The sequence below is a fragment of the Aulonocara stuartgranti genome (assembly GCF_965226115.1).
Source record: "Aulonocara stuartgranti genome assembly, chromosome: 22".
NCBI lineage: Eukaryota > Metazoa > Chordata > Actinopteri > Cichliformes > Cichlidae > Aulonocara > Aulonocara stuartgranti.
Genome location: NC_138957.1, coordinates 8733422 through 8748107, shown reverse-complemented (window position 1 = coordinate 8748107; position 14686 = coordinate 8733422). Strand labels below are relative to the sequence as shown.

The window sequence follows — 14686 nt, the reverse complement described above, 5'->3', positions numbered from 1 at the left end:
CAAAACCACAGACAGTGTCACCACCCAGAAACGGATCACTATGTACCCCAACCAGAAGCCTTGGATGAACCGGGATGTTCGTCTCCTCCTGAAGGCCCGCAACACCGCCTTTAGGTCAGGAGATGCACACGCCTACAGTACAGCCAGGGCTAATCTAAAGAAGGGTATCAAAAAAGCCAAACACCACTACAAAAAGAAGGTAGAAGAACACTTCTCCAACTCCAACCCCCGACGCATGTGGCAAGGACTCCAGACCATTACAGACTACAGGACCACCAAACCCTCCTCCGCATCCTCTGATGTCTCCTTCCTCAACGAGCTCAACAACTTTTATGCTCGTTTTGAGCGAGGGAACCCCACAACCACAACCAAAGCAGACGTGATGCCAGACCACCAACCTCTGACTCTCTTCCCCACCGATGTAGGAGCGGTGCTGAGCAGGATCAATGTCCACAAGGCTGCAGGCCCTGATGGCATCCCTGGGCGTGTTCTCAGAGCGTGGTCTGGGGAGCTTGCAGGAGTGCTCACAGACATATTCAATCTGTCTTTGGCCCATGCTGTGGTACCGGCCTGCTGTGGTTCCGGCCCAATGGTCCCGATACCCAAAAACTCCAACCCATCTAGCCTCAATGACTACCGCCCAGTAGCACTCACCCCCATCATCACTAAGTGCTTAGAGCAGCTGGTCCTAGCACACAAATCCTGTCTCCCCCCCCACCCTGGACCCCCACCAATTTGCATACCGCCAGAACAGGAGCACAGAGGATGCAGACTCCATCGCACTGCACTCTGTCCTCTCACACCTGGACAACAACAACACCTACGCCAGAATGCTGTTTATAGACTTCAGTTCAGCATTCAATCCAATCCTCCCCTCACAACTCATCAGGAAACTGACAGACCTGGGCATCAGTTCCCTCATGTGCAAATGGTTACTGGACTTCCTGACCAACCGCCCCCAACATGTCCGGCTGGATAACCACTGCTCATCTACAATCACGATGAACAAGGCTGTGTGATGAGCCCTTTCCTCTACTCCCTCTTCACCCACGACTGCAGACCTGCCGATGGTTCTAACACCATCATTAAGTTTGCAGACGACACCGCAGTGATTGGCCTCATCAGTGACAACGATGAGGCCGCCTACGGGGAGGAGGTGGATCGTCTGGCTGAGTGGTGCAACACAAACAACCTGCTGCTTAACACCGAGAAGACCAAGGAGCTCATCGTGGACTACAGGAGGAATGCTGACCCACATCCACCCATCCACATTAAGGGGACGGCTGTGGAGCATGTGAGCAGCTTCAAGTTCCTGGGTGTCCACATCTCCGAGGATCTCATCTGGACGACCAACTTCTCCAAGCTGGTCAAGAAGGCTCACCAGCGCCTCTTCTTCTTGAGGACTCTGAGGAAGAACCACCTGTCCTCAGACATTCTGGTGAACTTCTATCGCTGCACCATCGAGAGCATCCTGACCAACTGCATAACAGTCTGGTACGGGAACTGCTCTGCCTCGGACCGGAAGGCGTTGCAGAGGGTCGTGAAAACTTCCCAGCGCATCGCCGGAGCACCACTTCCTGCCATAAAGGACATCAACAGGAAGCGGTGTCTGAAAAGGGCTGGGAAAATCACCCATCACATGGACTCGTCACCCTCCTGCCCTCTGGGAGGCGCTACAGGAGCCTCCGGACTAAGACCACCAGGTACCGAAACAGCGGCTGTATCCCAATTCAGGGTCTGCAGCCTTAAAGGCTGCATTTTAAGGCCGATTACGTCACAGTGGCGCGCCGTAGGCTGTCCCAATTCAAAGGGTGCTCGAAATGCGGCCCTCAAATGCGTCCTTCATTTCCCTGAATTTTAAGGCTGTGGCAGTGTAGACTTCGTGGCCCAACATATCCCACAATTCATAGCGCGGCAGTCGGTGTGGATAATTTTGCCGCAGACGGCAGAAGCGGAGCGGCCGAAGAGTAAACTGTTAAAAGTAAGTACTGAATATTATGTCACTTATTTCTGTGCAAATGTTTAATAATGAGGAGCATTAAAACATTGCTGTTGGCCACATGTCGACAAACTTATTTGCCATTAGCGATGTTTGTACGTTCAGGTTTTACTTACTTTTAAAGCCTTTAAAATATAATAATACAATAGTTGACTTTAATCTTACAGAGAATGAGATGATTTTGTGGATAATTAAAGTCAGGCATATATCCACAAACACAACAAGCTGAAAGTCAGTGATGCTGCTCGGTTTGCAGTCCTGAATATCACGGCACAAGCAGGAGTCACTGCACTGTTAATGTTATATTGCTGCCTCTGTTCGGTGGTGTCGAGCCAAACGGACTTCAACATGTGTTTGAACGAGCTGACAATCACAGGAGTCACACATGTGTCCACTGTACCAGCTGGGAACTCTTCTTGTTGAGCACTCGTAATAACACAAACACTAAATCCTCCTTCTCTTGTGCTGTCTTGTAGCAATGTATACACCTGAGACTGTCACCTGTCTGTCTGTCCTGCACTCTCTCTCTCTGTTTCTTTGTCTGTGATTGTGTAATAAAAGTATGAACATGTATTTATAAGTTACACTTGTGTTTGAATCCTGCAGCTTATCACACATTTGATTTCCATGTGTGACAACTGCAAGTGTCCAGAGTGAGGACAGACTGAGGGACCCACTGCTGCACATCATCTGTGAGGCTTTGCACCCCTGATGATCCACCAGGACAAACTCAGCAGTGTGTGAGGAAGAGGAGGAGGAAGAGCCAGCAGCAGCTGACAGATGGAGAGAATAGACAGACTGTTCCCTGTTTGTGAAGGACTGCTAGAAAAGTTTAACATAACTAATTGTCTGTCCTGAATCAGTCTTATTAGGTAATGTTCAAATAATTTTATCATCCCAGTGTTTTCAGTGTGGGAGAAAGTACTCAGGGCCTTCAAGTTACACACTATGAAAGGCAGCAACAAGTAGGGATGGGTACCGGTGTCTGGTGCCATCATGGCACTGGTTCTGACATAAACGGTAGTAACCAGACCGAAAAGCAGCGCACATTTCGGTGCTTTTTTTTCCTGAGCTGTGATACACTTCTAGCCAATCATTTTACATTTCCGAAGATAGTAGGCGGGGCCCAGGTACGTACGTTCTTTTAGAGCAGAGCTACAGATTAAAAATGTCCAAGGCGAAGCGGTCAAAAGTCTGGCTTTACTTCACAGCAAAATATGCAAACTCAGCAGCCTGCAACAAGTGCTTTAAGCTGATACTGTGATACTGTCAAAGGAGGTAACACCTCAAATCCGATGAAACACCTGGCGACGCATAGCGTTTTTTTTTTAAAGCCGAAAAATGCGCCGTATTTGATAGCTTGCTGCGAGACCTCACACCGAGCACATATACTGCGGGTGGGTTGCCTGTTATGCAACATCCCCCAAAAACACGAAGAGGAGAGTCCTGGCCCCTAGCCCTGCCAGTGTAGCAGAAATGATGACAGATGATGATGGCAGCAGCCGTTCGTCTCTGCGTGAGCAGCTTAATGTTGTTCGTGTGTAATTTACGTTGAGTAGGCTAACCACGTTATTACATTAATGCATGTAGGCTGAACTAGCAAACATCATCATAGCTACATGCGGCTGTCCTCTTGTTTGATGGCAGATACTCCCTTCACCCTGGCCAAAAAGGCTAAAAAGACCAAAGAAAAAGTGGAAAACAGTTAAACATGAGAGGTTTAGGACAAAGTTTGTGTTTTTTCCATTGTTTAAGCACTGCTTCCAGCCAAGAGTGATACCATATATGCCCCATAGCTGCAGAAAAGGCTAACATTGTTATCTTTTTACAAAAAACAGCTGAACATGAGAGGTTTTTCGACAAATTTTGTGTTCTCCATTCTTTAAGCACCGGTTTAAGCACCGTTTAAGCACCGGCACCGTTTCAAAAGTACCGATTTGGCACCGGTATCGGATAAAACCTAAATGATACCCATCCCTAGCAACAAGTTTAATGTTCAGAAACCTAAAGTATGTATCAGCAGCAGAATGGAGCTAAAAATAAATCAAATCAAATCAAAATTTATTTATATTGCACATATTAAAACAACAGTGTTGACCATAGCACATGTGATGTGACAATAGAAGTGATTTGATTTGAGAGTTCAAACTCACTGCTGTAATAACTAATAATGATTAATATAATAACTATAATATTGGCCATATCATATTTACACTGACTTTAGTCTCATGAACAACATTAACTATTTGTTATTTACTAGCTAATCTTATATGACTGTTCAAGGCAAGGCAAGGCAAGTTTATTTGTATAGCACAATTCAACAACAAGGTGATTCAAAGTGCTTTACAGAGACATTAGAAACAAAAACAAATAAAAAGCATGATTTAAAATTGATTAAAACAAGCAAACAAAAACAAACAAACAAACAAAACAGTATATAAAATCAAAACAGATAAAATCAGAACAATAGATAAAATCAGTAGTTAAAATGTTAGTTTTGAAATTTATGCTTAAAAGTGTGGATTTGGTGCTTTATTCAAATGCAGCTGAGAACAGGTGAGTCTTCAACCTGGATTTAAACAAACTGAGTGTTTCAGCTGATCTGAGGCTTTCTGGGAGTTTGTTCCAGATATAAGGAGCATAAAAGCTGAATGCAGCTTCTCCGTGTCTGGTTCTGACTCTGGGAACTGTTAACCCTTTAAAGCCAGTCAGAGCGGGCACGCTCTGTTTTGCGTAACTATTTTTAAATCCCGGTAGCTCTGCAACCACGTAAGCTAGCGCAATAATTTTTTTTGCATATGAAACTGGAGGAGTTGTACTTACATCTTATGCCATCAGCTTGTCCTAGGTTACAGTTTCCTTCCACATATAGCTTTGCAAAAACTGCATAAAAAGCGCTTGCAGCAACAAAAACACAATATTCCAGAAACACGCTTTGCCGATCCGATCAGCTGTTCATAACACTTCCTACGTTGGAATAGACGTCAGCGCGAACTTTTGCATGTCCGCCATGACCTGCCCGAAACCGGAAGTGACGTCATTTTGCGGAAATTTGTAAATTTTGTAAATTTTGTGTAGTAAACTGTAAATTGTAAATATTGTAAAACTTTTCTTCTGTCATTTAATGGTCGGGCATTGTACAGCTACAAGCATTTCACCCCCATGTCATACTGTGTATGGTTGTGTGTGTGTGACAAATAAAATTTGAATTAGAATTTTGAATTTGAATTTGAAATGTAGTTTTTTTTTACCATCAGGGCCTCATGAGCCTATTCTGGTGTTTTTAAAAGTTTTCTTTGACTTTATGCCTTTCTGTGTCGTTTCTGGGATGCTTAGGACTCATATTGCACTGCTGGAAATAGTTTATTTTGATGCATATGCTGCTTTTTTGCAAATTTGCAGTATAATATTTATTTTCGTTTTTCCTGCAGTATATAAAAATTGGTGTATTTCAAAAATAAAACTATGAAGACACTCAAAATAAATTTCCTGTGGTGGGAAACTATTCTGTGCAACTTTTTTGTATTTACAGTTTTGAGGGATAAGCCTCTTAAATTTCTCTAACTAGAAATATATGTTAAAAAAACAAAAGCGATTTTCAATTTTTTGGTAGTTTATTGCACTTTTTTGCAATTTATGTAATTACTATGCACTTAATGCAGACATATTATTAACATCTGGGCTATAATGGTTGTATTGATGTATAGCAACTTGAAATGCTCCCAAAAATGGCACTACAACATAAGCTCTGGCGGACTTGGTTCTATGGTAGGTCTTAAAGGGTTAAAAGACTGGATCCAGATGACCTGAGGGATCTGGAGGGTTCATACTGGGTCAGGAGGTCACTGATGTATTTTGGTCCTAAACCATTCAGAGCTTTATAGACCAGCATCAGAACTTTAAAGTCTATCCTTTGACGGACAGGCAGCCAGTGTAAAGACCTCAGAGCTGGACTGATGTGGTCCACTTTTTTGGTCTTAGTGAGGACTCGAGCAGCAGAGTTCTGAATGAGCTGTAGTTGTCTGACTGATTTTTTAGGTAGACCTGTAAAGATGCTGTTACAGCAATCAAGCCTACTAAAGATGAATGCATGGACTAGTTTTTCCAGGTCCTGTTGAGACATCAGATCTTTTATCCTTGATATATTCTTGAGGTGATAGTAAGCTGATTTTGTTATTGTCTTAATGTGTTTTTCTAAGTTTAGGTCTGCATCCATCACTACACCCAAATTTCTCGCCTGGTTTGTGGTTTTTAGGTGTATAGATTGAAGTTCTCTGGTGACCTGTAATCGTTTTTCTTTGGCGCCAAAGACTATTACCTCAGTTTTGTTTTTGTTTAGCTGGAGAAAATTGTGGCACAACCAGTCATTAATTTCCTCAATGCATTTACCAAGAGCCTGTACAGGGCCTTGGTCTCCTGGTGACATTGTGATATATACTTGTGTGTCATCTGCATAGCTGTGGTAGTTTATTTTGTTGTTCTTTATAATCTGTGCCAGTGGGAGCATGTAAATGTTAAACAGAGGGGGTCCCAAGATGGAACCTTGGGGAACTCCACATGTGATACTTGTCTGCTCAGATGTGAAGTTACCTATTGATACAAAGTATTTCCTGTTTTCTAAGTATGTTTTGAACCAGTTTAGTACAGTTCCTGAAAGACCTGCCCAGTTCTCCAGTCGTTTGAGTAATATGTTGTGGTCAACTGTATCAAATGCTGCACTGAGATCCAGTAAAACTAAGACTGACATTTTTCCACTGTCTGTATCCGGTTGTTCAGTGATGACGCGACGAATCCTACTTCCGGGCCTAAAGTAGTCTGCGTTTAATATGGCTTTTGTGTTGTTAACATGTTTAATGTTAAGTATTTTCTTCTATTTGATCTCAAAAAGCTCCTAAAACAGTCAGTGATCACTGTTGACCTCCCTCGGCTTTTATTACCGCTAATCATTTATTTAAGCTCAGTTTTTAAAACCTTAGGATGTAACTACAGCCCAGCCCATGCAGCAGTATATGAATGACTAACCTCATATTCCATCCATCCATCCATCTTTATCCGCTTTATCCGAGGCCGGGTCGCGGGGGCAGCAGCCTAAGCAAGGAGGCCCAGACCTCCCTCTCCCCAGCCACCTCCTCCAGCTTATCCGGGGAAACACCAAGGCGTTCCCAGGCCAGCCGAGAGATATAATCTCTCCAGCGTGTCCTGGGTCTGCCCCGGGGCCTCCTCCCGGTGGGATATGCCTGGAACACCTCACCCAGGAGGCGCCCAGGGGGCATCCTTGTCAGATGCCCGAACCACCTCAGCTGGCTCCTTTCGATGTGGAGCAGCAGCTGCTCTACTCTGAGCCCCTCCCGGATGGCCGAACTTCTCACCCTATCTCTAAGGGAGAGGCCAGCCACCCTTCGGAGGAAGCTCATTTCTGCCGCTTGTATCCGCGATCTCGTTCTGTCGGTCACTACCCACAGCTCGTGGCCATAGGTGAGGGTAGGAACGTAGATCGACCGGTAAATTGAGAGCTTCGCTTTTACACTCAGCTCCCTCTTCACCACGATGGACCGGTGCAGCGTCTGCATTACTGCAGCTGCAGCCCCAATCCGTCTGTCGATCTCCGGCTCCCTTCTCCCATCACTCGCGAACAAGACCCCGAGATACTTGAACTCCTCCACTTGGGGCAGGAACTCATCCCAGACCCGGAGTGGGCACTCCACCCTTTTCTGGCTGAGAACCATGGCCTCAGATTTGGAGGTGCTGATCCTCATTCCCGCTGCTTCACACTCGGCTGCGAACCGTTCCAGTGCGAGCTGGAGGCCCTCACCCGATGAAGCCAACAGAACCACATCATCTGCAAAAATCAGAGATGAGATTCTGAGGCCACCAAAGCGAAAGCCCTCCGCCACTTGGCTGCGCCTAGAAATCCTGTCCATAAAAATTATGAACAGAACCGGAGACAAAGGGCAGCCCTGGCGGAGCCCATCACCCACCGGGAACGAGTCCGACATTTTGCCGGCAATGCGAACCAAGCTCTTACAACGGTTGTATAGGGATCGAATGGCCCGTAGCAATGGGCCAGACACCCCATACTCCCGCAACACCTCCCACAGGACACCCCGAGGGACACGGTCGAATGCCTTCTCCAAGTCCTGGTTGGGCAAACTCCCATGCACCCTCAATTATCCTCGAGAGGATAAAGAGCTGGTCCAGTGTTCCGCGACCAGGACGAAAACCGCATTGTTCCTCTTGTATCCGAGGTTCGACTAGCGGACAAACTCTCCTTTCCAGCACCCTGGCATAGACTTTCCCAGGGAGGCTGAGGAGTGTGATCCCCCTGTAGTTGGAACACACCCTCCGGTCCCCCTTCTTAAAGTTGGGGAACACCACCCCGGTCTGCCAGTCCACAGGTACTGCCCCTGATCTCCACGCAACATTGCAGAGGCGTGTCAACCAGGACAGCCCTACAACGTCCAGAGCCTTCAGGAACTCGGGGCGGACCTCATCAACACCAGGGGCTCTGCCACCAAGGAGTTGTTTAACTGCCTCAGTGACCTCGCCCCCGGAAATTGGCGGGTCATTCCCCTCATCCCCAGACTCTGCTTCCTCCTCGGAAGACGTGTCAGTGGGATTAAGGAGGTCCTTGAAGTATTCCTTCCACCGCCTGACAATTTTCTCAGTCGACGTCAGCAGCGCTCCGCCAGCACTATACACAGTGCAGGTAGAGCACCGCTTTCCCCTCCTGAGACGCCTGACGGTTTGCCAGAATCTCTGCGAGGCAGTCCGAAAGTCTTTTTCCATGGCCTCTCCGAACTCCTCCCACACCCGAGTTTTTGCTTCAGCCACTGCCCGAGCCGCATTCCGCTTGGCCTGTCGATACCTGTCGGCTGCCTCCGGAGTCCCACAGGCTAACCAAGCCCGATAGGACTCCTTCTTCAGCCTGGTGGCTCCCTTCACCTCTGGTGTCCACCATTTGGTTCGGGGATTACCACTACGGCAGGCACCAACCACCTTGTGGCCGCAGCTCAATGCAGCAGCTTCGGCAATGGAAACGCTGAACATGGTCCATTCGGACTCAATGTCCCCAGTCTCCCTCGGAATGCTGTTGAAGCTCTGCCGGAGGTGTGCGTTGAAGATCTCGCGGACTGGGGCCTTTGCTAGACATTCCCAGCACACCCTCACTACGCGTTTAGGTGCACCAGGTCTGTCCAGCGTCCTCCCCCGCCACCTGATCCAACTCACCACCAGGTGGTGATCAGTTGACAGCTCAGTCCCTCTCTTTACCCGAGTGTCCAGAACATATGGTCGCAGGTCTGGTGATACGATTACAAAATCGATCATCGACCTACGGCCTAGAGCGTCCTGGTGCCACGTGCACTTATGGACACTCTTATGTTCGAACAGGGTGTTCATTATGGCCAAAATGTGATTAGCACAGAAGTCCAATAACAAAGCACTGCTCGGGTTCAGATCAGGGCCGTATCCGGGTGGCGGCCAGGAGCACAGGTCCTGGCGGACTGACCCCCGGCTGCCAAGACTGGCAATAGGGATCTAACCTCATATTATGGATGGATTATCTCAGTTGTTCTCCTGGCTGAAGCTTGGTCCTTTTACAGCATCCTGCCATGCGATTACATTTGTTCCTGACCACTGAGAACGCTCACGTTAACTTTTATCGAGTGGAAAAAAAGTTAGCTTGTTTATATTATGCTAACATAGCTGTGTTGCTAGCGGTCACGTAGCACATCATTATATACCAGCTAGCCCAACTTCAGTAACCCTACAAATGTCACTGCTGTTTAATTTTCTGTCTTCATTTATGTTGGAAGTGATAACAGAGCTGTACGTTTTAATTTGTTTCCAAAACCCCACAGTCAGGAGATGCTATATTGTATTTAGATAGAAGCTAGCAAGGTAACTCCCTGCTAACTTCTAACTCCGTTAAATGTCATAAATTCCGTTTTCATGGATGCCTGGATGTTAAACTCAATTGTTACACCTGGTAGAGCAGGACGCTGATCATTTTATTAAAGATGAAAGACTTTAGACAGTTTTTCAACTCTCAGTAATGCCATAGTGATCGTTTGATATATGGCCCTGCAGCGAAGTTTAGGTCCAGACACGGCTAGTGACGTCAGACTGAACAACCGGATTCAGACATATGTCATTGAACACTTTGGTCAGAGCAGTTTCAGTGCTGTGGTTCTGTCTAAAACCTGACTGGAAGGCATCATCGCAGTTATTCTGTTTTCAGAAGTAATTGAGCTGTTGAGAAACTGCTTTTTCAATGATCTTACTTAAAAATGGGAGATTTGAGATCGGCCTGTAGTTGTTCATTTGTGTCTTGTCAAGATTGTCCTTTTTCAGTATAGGTTTTATTACAGCAGTTTTTAGTGGTTCCGGAAACATACCTGACATTAAAGAAAAGTTGACAATCTGTAACAGGTCTGACTCTAAAGTCTTTGAGACCTTTTTGAAATAACTTGTTGGCAGGACATCTAAACAGCAAGAGGAGGAGTTCAGTTGACCTAAGATGTCCTCCAGGTCTTTGCTGTTAATAGGGTGAAACTGTTTTATGGTGTTTAAACAGTTTTTCGGTGGGCACAGTACATATTCTGGATCTGCTGTTGATGTACCAATTGATTGTCTAATCTTTTGGATTTTTTCTTTGAAGAATTTGGCAAAGTCATTGCAGGCCATGGTTGAATGAAGTTCAGCTGCCACTGGCACAGGAGGGTTTGTTAGCCTGTCAACTGTAGAAAATAAGTCCCGAGCATTATAGCTGTTTTTGGTGATGATGTCAGAGAAGTAGGACCTTCTTGCACTCCCCAGTTGTAAATTATAATTGTAAAGTTTTTCTTTATAGATGTCATAGTGAACCTGGAGGTTTTTTCTCCATCTGCGCTCAGCTTTCCTACACTCTCTTTTTTCATTTTTCACTAGTGTGGAGTTTCTCCATGGAGACTTTTTCCTTCCAGAGATAACCTTCACCTTAATGGGAGCAATTGTATCCATTACATTTAACATTTTTGCATTGAAGCTATTGACGAGCTCATTGACTGAACCACTGGACAGGTCAGGTGTTAATGGGAAGACCTGGTTAAAGATCACACTACTGTATTCAGTTATACACCGTTTTGTGATCACTGCTGTTGATATATTTGTGTGGCCTGAAATTTTACTTTCAAAGAAAACACAGTGATGATCAGACAGGCCCACATCAGACACAGTAATGTTTGAAATGCTCAGGCCCTTGGAGATCAGTAGGTCAAGAGTGTGTCCTCTATTATGTGTGGCCTCTGTTACATGCTGAGTCAGCCCAAAGTTGCCCAGAGTGTTACTCAGGTCTTTAGTCCCTTTGTCCTGAGGGTTGTCCACATGGATGTTAAAATCCCCAACAATAATTACACAGTTGAAATTAACACGGATCACAGACAGCAGTTCACTGAGGTCATTAAAAAAGTCTGTGCAGTATTTGGGAGGCCTGTAAACATTAAGAAACACAACTTTGGATGGGGCCTTCAGCTGTAAAGCCACATATTCAAAAGACTGAAAACTTCCAGGAGATAGCTGCTTACATTGAAATGATTCATTAAATAAGACAGCAACCCCTCCTCCTCTCCTGCTCACCCTGGCCTCACTGATAAAACTGTAGTTAGGAGGGGTCGTCTCGATGAGAACAGCTCCACTGTTACTTCGGTCCAACCAAGTTTCAGTTAAAAACATAAAATCAAGGCTGTGCTCAGTGATTAAATCATTACCGTAATTGTCGGGCTATAAGCCGCTACTTTTTGCACAAGCTTTGAACCCTGCGGCTTTTAGTCAGGTGCGGCTTTTCTATGGATTGTCCATGATTTTTGTCATATCATAAGACAATTTGTTTTGTTTGTTCTGCTGTTGTACGGCACTACGTTGCAGAGGTGTGGACTCGAGTCACATGACTTGGACTCGAGTCAGACTCGAGTCATTAATTTTATGACTTTAGACTTGACTTGAAAAAATGTTCTAAGACTTGTGACTTGACTTGGACTTTTACACCAATGACTTAGGACTTGAATTGGACTTGATTAAAAATGTTTTCCCAGCTAAAGATCTAACATTTAATAAAGCCAACTTAAGTGTTTTAGAGGCATTACTTGTCCCCTCGTGTTTGGGAGCAGTCTGTGGCACACAAGGTATGTTTACTATATTTAAAGATCTTTTAGAGTGCAGCTCTCTGTGTTTTGACCAGGCCACATGTCTCCTGTCACCTAAAAGTACAGAAATTTTAAAACCTTCTAGTAAACAGGGTCCCAGCTTCTTCCACTGCCATAATCCTCGCAGCCCAGACCCTCCACACATCACACATCAGACTGTGGAGACAGAGCATGAAGGTGGTAAGGAGGAACTAAGGGGGGCGAGGCTGGGCAATGTGACTTCGATTGCTCTGTTGAGGGTGGGGCTCGATGGCGAACCTTTAGCTGCTCTGGTGGGGGGTTTATGGGGGACAAAAAGGGATTGGGCCGGGGGGTAGATCTGAGCCCAGCATTGACCCGCTCCATCAATTCCTCAGTGAATTTCAGGTGTGGGCAGGAGGGAGAAAGGGAGGAGGAGGAGGGTGATGGGGGTGATGGCCTGTCAGGGGTTTGGGGGACTGGGGAAGATCGTGGTCCCTGGTCCTGGTCCTGGTCGTCCGTGTTGTTGAAAGAGTTGGAGGCAAATAGGGACCCCTCTTCTTGCCTCAGATGCCTCTCCTTTCTGAGGCTCTTCCCGGGTGGGGGCAGATGGAGCTCCTCCTCAAGGTTTCTGCTGGGCTTTGTCTGTTCTTGGAGTACTGTTTGTTCCTCTTTATGAGATAACTCCTCGTTTATCTCAGCCTTGGCACCAAGCACAGATGGATGACGTATGGAATAAAACAAGTTGGAGGTGAACAGTTTCACCCCTGACTTGTTAAAATTAAATCCATTTGCTTTAAACAGATGCCTGCATTCCCAAAAAATATTAAAGTTGTTGATAAAATGCACTGAGTCGTCAGCACATGCTGATAGTACAGATATGAAGCCCAACAATCATGTTTTACAGTCCTGTGGTCTCAGCCTCAGATACTTATTAAATCACACAAAGCTCATTTAGAAACAAATAAACAAACAAAATATGCTCTCCTTCATTTCTGTCAACCACACGTTTCTGAAGCTATTCACATGGTTGCTAGGCAACCTAGGCAGCGCGACGGAGGCTAGACCGTCCCATTTCACAAGCCTCACACTTCCGGCCTTAGCGGTCTTTGAGTACGCTGCCCTTGAGGACTGTTGAGGCTGCGTACTTTAAGGCTGCAGACCCTGAATTGGGATACAGCCAGCTTCTTCCCCACAGCTGTCAGGCTCCTGAACTCTGCCTCCTGACATCTGACCCACGTTAACACATTGACTGGACATACACACAGCCACAACCACCTACACACACACACACACACAATGGACAACAGTACCCTCAAACACACAATAATAACATGGACTGAACCACCACTCACAACCACTAGCACTTTATATAGCCTCTTAACTGCACTACTGTATAGTTCTGTGTAAATAATCATACGATAATTTTTAATTCTATAACTGTTTACAACTTGCATAGTTCCCATTTCTGTATAGCTGTATATCTCATATATGAATTTCCTTCATATTCTGTATAGTTTTTTTCACATTTATATCCTGTTCATTGCCTGTACATAGCTTGTACTCACTACAGCCTGTACATACTTATAGTTATAGCATATTCATAACATACTTCATACTGTGTGCATATTACATACCGTAATAGACCCATTTCTGTAATATACTTACATATCTATATTATTGCTAATATATATTGTAATATATCTATATCATGGCTAAAGCACTTCTGGATGGATGCACACTGCGTTCCGTTGCCCTGTACCTGTGATGCAATGACAATAAAGTTGAATTCTATTCTATTCTATTCTATTCTATTCTATTCTATTCTATTCTATACCACACCTTTTATCTGTACCACTGACAGTTCATGTGCTGACATGTTGCGTCCACACCTTCTCTGTCAACATTCTTTTCCTCAAAGCACAGCTGCTGCCATTAGATTGATGATGATTGTAAAAATAAAGACCTCACCTAAGCAGCTTATATCCAGTGACTCAACAAGTAAACAAAGTAGAATTGACAAAAATAATACCCTATTGCAAAATGTATAAACTCTTTCAAGTTTAAAATTAAAGATCTGAAATTTCTTTAGAGGGAATTAATGTACACATCCAAGGCCAATTCAATGGCACTTTAAATGATTTACTCTAACTGTTATAATGGAAGGAGTACCAAAGGGCTGAAATGGTCAAATATATATACAAATATCAATAAAATGCTCCTCTGATATCTATAAAATTAACATTAAATATCATGTATGTTCTGCAAGCCTGAGATAACTCACACAGTTATCACACTAGTGATCAGCATCAGCCAACAGCAAATATCATAATGTGTACTTTATGCAAATATTTTCATCTCGAAAGCTTCAACTTAAGACAGCGGCTGAGGTGCGACAAAGGATCACTATTTTTGTACTAACTTTGTCTTTCTTTTCTTTTTTACGAGTAGTGTAATTGAATATTTATCTGTTATGCTCTAGATTAAAGACTATGGTTTGTTTATAACATTCTCTACTTACCTTTAGCTGTTTTGGCAGAAAGTGGTA

General features: G+C 44.8%; 1 protein-coding gene and 1 long non-coding RNA gene across 2 annotated transcripts in view; both read left to right on the top strand.

Moving 5' to 3' along the window:
• Nucleotides 1-11672, top strand: part of LOC309698366 — a 310269-nt gene extending 298597 nt beyond the window's left edge. The window contains exon 3 of the long non-coding RNA XR_014274076.1: nt 11198-11672. This is a non-coding gene — a long non-coding RNA (uncharacterized lncRNA). The remainder of the gene's footprint in view (nt 1-11197) is intronic.
• Nucleotides 83-14686, top strand: part of LOC309698359 (uncharacterized protein) — a 204096-nt gene continuing 189492 nt past the window's right edge. Inside the window, exon 1 of the mRNA XM_082520738.1 lies at nt 83-1981. Within this exon, the coding sequence (XP_082376864.1) occupies nt 1019-1861 (843 nt within the window). The 5' untranslated portion in view covers nt 83-1018 and the 3' untranslated portion in view covers nt 1862-1981. The remainder of the gene's footprint in view (nt 1982-14686) is intronic.